Source organism: Rhinoderma darwinii, chromosome 13 (genome assembly GCF_050947455.1).
Source record: "Rhinoderma darwinii isolate aRhiDar2 chromosome 13, aRhiDar2.hap1, whole genome shotgun sequence".
Taxonomy (NCBI): Eukaryota; Metazoa; Chordata; class Amphibia; order Anura; family Rhinodermatidae; genus Rhinoderma; species Rhinoderma darwinii.
In genome coordinates this window covers 41,254,760-41,262,586 of record NC_134699.1, presented here as the reverse complement: position 1 = coordinate 41,262,586, position 7,827 = coordinate 41,254,760, and the positions used below count along the sequence as shown (strand labels likewise).

General features: G+C 38.9%; 1 protein-coding gene across 1 annotated transcript in view; it reads right to left on the bottom strand.

The window, feature by feature from the left end:
• Window positions 1-775: 775 nt before the first annotated feature.
• The window catches only part of LOC142665524 (protein-glutamine gamma-glutamyltransferase E-like), a 42,167-nt gene continuing 35,115 nt past the window's right edge, over window positions 776-7,827 (bottom strand). Inside the window, exons 12-15 of the mRNA XM_075845233.1 lie at window positions 5,903-5,965; window positions 3,699-3,856; window positions 1,976-2,109; window positions 776-1,068 (exon numbers count right to left, since the gene is read on the bottom strand). Of these exons, the coding sequence (XP_075701348.1) occupies window positions 912-1,068; window positions 1,976-2,109; window positions 3,699-3,856; window positions 5,903-5,965 (512 nt within the window). The 3' untranslated portion in view covers window positions 776-911. The remainder of the gene's footprint in view (window positions 1,069-1,975; window positions 2,110-3,698; window positions 3,857-5,902; window positions 5,966-7,827) is intronic.

Genomic DNA, 7,827 nt, shown 5'->3' with positions numbered 1-7,827 from the left:
AAAAGGCCCACGAATGCAGCAAGACTCTGCCCCTGCCATGTTTAACTTTTCCTAAATGAAAGGAATGAGGTGTGAGTCTCTGTTTTAATCTGATGAAGAGATTAACACCTAGAAACACATTATAACTATGGAATGGGTCTCTTTTATCTAAAAAATAAGTTTACACCGTGAAAAGGGTTATAACTGTTGGGTTATGAGTGTCGATCATCTGATGAGCCCATAGCACTCAGGGCCCAAAATTTAAAGGCATTCTCCTTGAGTACACAACATAGAAATTCTGCACTTGCTTCTAGGGAAAAATAACTACATGTGTCGGAGCATGACATTTTTCAATGAAAACTTCCTTGTGCCTCTGTTTAAGCCATGGACTATCTAAATACTTATTCATATAGAATCCTTAAGAAAAAAAATTGTAGCATGTTCCAATGTATCATTTTATGGAGGCACCAAACAGTAACACACAGAGTGTCTGCCCGCCAGTCATACAGACCTAAATGGAGAATGTATGCTACAATACAAGGTGTGTATTGACCCTATGACGGAGGGCAACTGGCTGCAGCAAAAAACCTTAATGCATGGCTCAACTGCAGAGGGGCATTATTGACCCGTTCATTCATTCTGCCATTTTCTTCTTCTTGTATTTCCCAGAATCCAGTTTGACAATGAATGCCCTAATGGTGCATGTCAATAATAAATCCAGAAAACAAACACGTTTCCAATGTTTATAGCAGCAAATTAATATTTAGAAAAACCATAACTTCTATATAAACAGCAGATAAAGTTGGAGTTCAGATCTTCATGCGACCTCTTTACACTTGATGGGTAGAATTTTGTGTCTGTGCTGTAAGATGCAAGTCCTGACGCTGGATAACATATTCGAGCACAACAGCCCGGAGCAGATCCGGTTATGACTATGAAGAGTTCTCAGTCACAGCCATGGATAAAAAGGCCTTGACGTCAATAAACTTATCACATGTGAAGTTTATTAGCAGCTTCTTTTCTCCAGACACATAAGGTTCAATGTCCAAAGTGACCTTCATTGTCTGATCAGGTTCCAGGACACCAAAACTGGAAGAAAAGAAAGAAAAAAAAACTTTTTTTTTTAAAGTTACGTGCTTGGTATTTTAGTACAGCAGGGGAGTGAAGTGGCTTTCAGACATCTTTGGGGCCGCATAGTTTCGTGAGAGATAAGGGATATGACATGCCAAATCCAAATGGCATTTTTGTTGCACTTCTTTAAATTTTGGCCAAACTCTGCTTTAAAGGATATTTCCACCCAGTAAGTTTTATACAACATTGCCCCCATACAAACTCTGATGAATCTAAGAGGTTCAATTCCAATTATTTTTTGAGAGTCCTACAGACTCCATGACGAATAATCTGTGGCAGTCCTAAACTTGCGGGTCAGTGACAGGATGGAAGGGTAACAGGCCAGCCACCAGAGGTGTGGGAGCGTAGAGAGGAGTACCAACAAATGAGAAATCTCCCTACCGGAAAATGTGTTTTAATGAAGTGGTCCCAAATCTAATTCTGGGACATGATTAGGACCAAAATGGCTGGCAATAATGTAATTTTGCACTTGTTTAGCCCCCTGTATGGTAGTGCAAGTCAATGTAATGCTAGTTCACTTTTCTATGACCTGAATGCCACCAACCAAGCATGGACTCAGTGTAGGAATTTGGCAGCATTCTACTGTGAGCATGATTTGTGTACGCTCCTTTGTGCGATGTAGATTAATAAGTATTAATTAGAATAAAGGGGTTATATGAGGTTCGAAAAAAATAAAATAACATCACTCTTGTCCATGGGCTGTCAGGTGAGTGAGCCTAAACTGCAATACCAGACAAAGCCCATTTTGAAGAGAGGTGCTGTTCTGGGAGGGGGGGGGGGAAACAACCCCTTTAATTCATGGGTAAAAAAAATATTAATAAGAATGAATTGGAATGATGTGACACTAATAAAATACAGTACCCACCTTTTCTTTATTTCATTTTTTATTAAGCCGCTGCCCTCTGCTGTCAGCACACAGTTATTCACAGGAGTTGGCAAAGGATTAGTAAATCTCACTTCTACAGTCACTGGTTTGCCCAACACAACTGGCCCTAGAGCCTGAAAGAGGGGAACAGGAATGCTCAAATTGTTGTTATTTGCTGTCCATACAGTAGTTTAGGGTCGGTAGTATATTTCCCGTAACATTTTTACAGGCAGTGTTGGATTTGGTTAAATGGGATCCCCTAGAGAACATTATTTAAAGTACCCACCCTCCGGCTATATCGAGCAGTAAGCGATGTACAAGTGACGTTTTCCTTCTATGAACCTCATGTGCCCTAATGTGTCTGGTCCTTGTTATTGAGTCAGAAAATCTAAATCATCTGATTTTACATTAAATGACATAAATGTGCACAAACAGCTATCAATTTAAAGGGGTTTTCTTAGATTTTTTTTCCCCAGAAACAGCGCCACTCTTGCCTCTGGGCTGTTTCTGGTATTGAAGTTCAGTCCTATTCACTTGACCGGGAACAAACTGCAATATCAGATAGAGACCATTGATAAGAGTGGTGCTGTTTCTGAAAAAAAGGCAGATCTTTTTTTCTAATTTTGCACAACCCTTAAAGCTTTAGCTTTGGTGCTGTTTACATATTGGTGATATTACCAAAATCCCTCCCTTTAGCCCCCTGCACACAGCTGTGCCCATAATCACAGTCGGACAGTCTCCCGCATTTGCGGGCCGTGCTCCTATTCTAAAGTATGGGAGCACGGTCCGTAAAATCAAAAAATAGGACATGTTCTATTTTTTTAAAGGATCATTTCTACCACATGGGCATCTTCCCGTAAATATATGTAAAAGTGTCCGTGGGTCATAGAAATTAATTGATCAGTATTTTGATCCGCAATTACGGTCCACAATTGTGGATCAAAATTGCGGCCATGTGCATGGGGCCTGAGATGGTGGAGTGACCTGAAACTACTCATCTGGCTACCTTGGATATTAATTTTTCTTGGGTTGTCCTTTTTTTTACTTCTATTTTTAACTCCACTAACTTAGGATCACTGGAGGAGGACTAGAGTTTCATAAAATATAAGTTTTACTTGTTTTAAAAAAGGGCAGTGTGCAGACAATAGCACACTGGAAAATACGTACAAAACAGAAAAATATTCCCTATTGTCAGGGAAATATAATGTCTATGGATTTTGTATAATGCCACTTTCAAGAGGCTATGTTCATGTATGTTGTATATAAAGTGCATATGATGCTCGAAGTTAGAGAGTATGCGGACAATATTTTTCCCAGATAGATGCAAAAAATAGCATTTGCGGGTTATTGAACCCCCCATACCCGTTCAGTAGTTCAGCAAAGTCCATACCATTTCTGAAGTTGGAGAATGGGAAACCTCATGCTTCTGCTTCAAGTGTATCCAGGCAATCTTTTTGCCTTCCCCCAAAAAAGGTAGGGGGGTTCACGTGTGAACTCAGCCTTACAGAAATTTCTAGCGTAGATCCCATATTTAAACTACAGAGTATAGGAAACTAGGGATTGTTCACAGGGTCAGGATTTGCACTAGGCAATTCCGCCGTGGATTTTGAAGATAATCTGCAGTTGAAACTTACATCTCCTGTGTATTGGCATGCCTTGGCCTTTGAGATGGCCTTTATGTGACTCCTGCAGAATGGTGTAGTTATGAGAACAGGTACTGTACCTTAGTTACAAGTGGTGGTTTCTTCAAGACAATATTATTTTCTACAAATAGATCACCCCAGTCTTCAACTTGACATACAGCCGTCACATTAATTGTATTATCTGTAGTTAATGCATTTTCATATTGGGAATATGTAATCTTTATAGGGATTTCCTTCTCTGTAAAAAATAAAAATAAACAGTGTTTTATTATTTTTACATGCTCTATGCATACAGTCATCTACTCTTTCTGGCTGTAATATTGGTCTTACAAACCTAACAAGATATTTACCAACAGTTCATTATTCCTTATATTATGTTACCCGCTTCACTCTTCATTATATATGGTGGTATAAAGACTTAGCATGTGAATTCCCTTAAGGCGGCCTTAGTACCCATGCCCGTGGCCGTGTTATGGCTTCCTTTTTGTACGGAGCTGCAAAAGTTACCATAGAGGTGCATGGCGCCTCTACTGTACATCTGTACGTCTCTGGTTTCATACTGAGACTTACAGACATTTTTGTCTGTTGGATTTCGTACGGATCCAATAGGAAAAACATCATGACATGTTCCAACAGATACCGTATGTTCGGAGGTGTTCTCCCCTAGAAACATGGAGATTTATGAACATATCTTATTCACTTTGTATCCGTATGGACAATTATATATAGTTGTCTGGAGGGACTTGGGACTGGAGTACAGTTTATAGTGTCTTAAGTTTGTAGTTCTAATTAATGGTTTTGCTGTTTACTATACTATATTTTTTTTACTTTGCTTTTATTTTTTATCAAAAAAAATCTTCTATGTGGTTCAAAATGAAAGCAAATCTACATTGACATTCATTTACAGAAAAGTATTGCAAGGTCCACCTCGAATGTATAATTTCCTTTTGTTTTACTTAAAGGGTAACTAAACGTTCAACAAACGTCATAGTGACGTGTCAGAAATTTACATTGGTGAGCACTGAGACCCCCACCAATCGCTAAAACGAAGCGGCAGAAGTGCACATGTGAGCGCTCAGCCGTTTTGTTTCTGTTTGGCTTTTTCCGGAAAACCGATATATCGGAGTACGGGCTCATAGACTTTCTATTGAGCCTGTACTCCGATACACTGATTTCCGGAAAAAGCCGAACAGAAACGAAGCGGCTCAGCGCTCACACGAGCACTTCTGACACTTCGTTTTAGCGATTGGTGGGGGTCCCAGTGCTCAGACCCCACCAATCAAAACTTCTGACGTGTGTCTCTATGATATGTCAGAAGTTTGTTGAACGTTGAGTTACCCTTTAATTGTCTTCTCTGTTTCTTACAGAGTCAGTCTCATTTTTCATTACTCACTTGTGGGCTGCACAGACCTTAGGTCTCATGAACACCACTATATTATGGCTTTATAGCCTTTGAGTTGGATAAAGCCAGAATACGGCACCCATAGAAATGTATTGGGCCCTAAGGAAACTCCATATACAACTGATTTCAGCTGTCATGTTCTATTTGATGCCATACTACAAAGCCATTTCCCCATTGAAGCATTACTTCTAAGGGATACTGTCTCTGTAATACGGTGCCGTACAAAAGGTATAATTCAGCAACACATGGAACACCTATGACTCCATAGTATGGTGCCGCAGGGACTTCATGTGTATTCATACAGGTGAATGTGCGCATGGTTGTGCAATGTGAATAGGGCCTTACTAAATAATAAAAACTATTATATAATCTAATAATTAGTCTGTTTATATTTTATGTAAATAAATAAGTAATTGAAACAATCTTGACCCTGTAAGTAACAACCCGGATAGTGAGATATTCATGTTTTTTTTATCTTCATTTCATTGGTATAGAAAAATAATAATTCCACAAAAGAATAAAAGGCTGTCAAAGGGGAAATTATCCATTGACCTCTTCTCAGATTTCATATAGACAATGTCAAGAGATGACATGGGTGACACCCAATGGACACCCCTTTGGCACTAGTCGGAGATTTCCATCAGCAGCAGTCTCTGATACAAGAGTTGTGTAGAAAACTTTGTTGGACATTTCCCCTTTAAGGTCCCATGAGAAGTGATTGATCAGAACAGTGAATCACAGTAGAGAAGTAATTGATAGTATTTGGTTGATTTATTATTCTCATCCAGTACATAATCTTATGTTTTGGATGAAGTTGTATTTTCATTTTTATTTCTATGTAATTTGTTGATTAAATGCAAAATAAAATAAAAAAATATTTACCAAACTTTTTTTTTCTTTTGCTTGGAATGCAGGATATACATGCGGGTACTGCCCGCCCATTACCTATTATAGGACAAGAAGGATAATTGGTGCCTGGAATTGTCTTTTCTACCCAGTGTTCTATTTTTCAATGTGATTTATATTACAAAAACAGTACAATTACATTCATTTCATGCACATATTTTAATAAGATCGGTGCTGCCTCCTGACTAAAGGAAGCGAAAATTTCAGGAAAAGTTCTATTTTCTAGTTCCTTAATGTCTACAGGCAGCATCTGCAAGTGGAGTCAAGTTAATACGTTAGATGCCGAGTCTTGTTCAGAGTATGATGGCAGCCATGATTTTTTTTCATGATAATTTTTTGTAACACTTTCCATCATAGATTTTATAGGTAATGTGTTGTGTTAACCTTGAGACCTCCTTTTACCTTTCATTGATGTTCCATTGACGAATGGTAATTTTCTAAAGAGTTGTGAAGAAAACATGTTCTCCTCTCTTGGACATGTAGATGTTTGACCATTGATTGCTCATCTTGGGTTGATGCTGGTTCACCGGAGTAAAATGTCATTTTAGACAATAGAAACTATGACATATATATTCAATAAAGTGCTTCAAATCCTGCAGCTTGGAAATATCGTTTGAGGTCCCGAAAAAGTTGTCCAGTACCCACACCACTGGCTTTTGTTTTACATAGTCCAAAGTCAAGAGTCATTAGTTCATACAAGCAAGCCACCGACTGCTAAAGTTGGCCAAACGTCTCTGACGCACCTCACAATAAAGGCCTAGTACTGCGTTATTAGAAGTTATGTATTTTATCTTTGTTGTAAAGATGCACAATTTTTCATCTATGTGTTTTCTTTCTTCCTTGATTCCCAAAATTTCCAAAAAATGGAATAGGTCTGTAAAAACTAGCACATTGTCCCCTTTTGTGCGGCTTTCAATGTAGATCCAGGAATAGATAACATTAAAGCTTAAGGGCTCATTCAGACAAGTGTGAATCTCGTCCGTGTGCTGTACATTGAAACCACGCACAGCATACGGACCTATTGACTTCAATGGGGCTATTCACACATGCGTGAGATTTCACGCTGCAAGTGTCCGTTGTGTGAAACTCACTGCATGTCCAACATATATTGGTGCATTTTCACGCACCTAGTCGCCCATTGAAGTAAATGGATGCGTGAAAACCACAGACGCACATCGGCGTGGTGTCCATGTTTTACACATCAATTACATTGAAAGAAAAAAGGACTTGCAAGTGCATGAAAAACACATGCCACACGCAAAGCACACGGATGCAAAAATGCTACGCACATGGACATATTTACATGTGTTTTTTTTACGCGCGTAAATCTGTCACGCTCGTGTGAATGTAGCCTAACACTGCTGGAGCACAATGTTCGTTGCTCTACAGGTGGTCATACAGATTAGATTAAAGTAGGCGGAATCTGCCTATATTGTCTGAATCAGCCAACGATCTGATGTGTATGGGGGCAGGACAAACGTTACCCAAGGGCAGATGTTGGGGAAAGCGGAAGTTTCAACATGCCCAATCCTTAAGACCCCGAAAGATATACTGCCATTTTTCCCACTGAAATAAAAATCCATCATCAGCCAGGTCAAGCGTGGATATTTATGGGGAAGAAAAATTGCTGTCGGCCAAACAAGAGTCTAGTTTTATTGAGCTTAAAAACTGCCAAATCCTTATCCACATTTTGTAGCTTTCCCTGTTTTATCAAGAGGAAAATATTCTGCTGCTACCTTGTACAACACATAAATCTACAAAAAAAATAGTTATGCTTGCTACATGGGAGAAGAGACTGTGGCCTAACATTATCTACTTATCTAATATTAAACCTGCCATGGCCAATACCTATAAAGAGTTTAACTCAGAATAATTTACTTTATAATGGAAAAACGATCAGA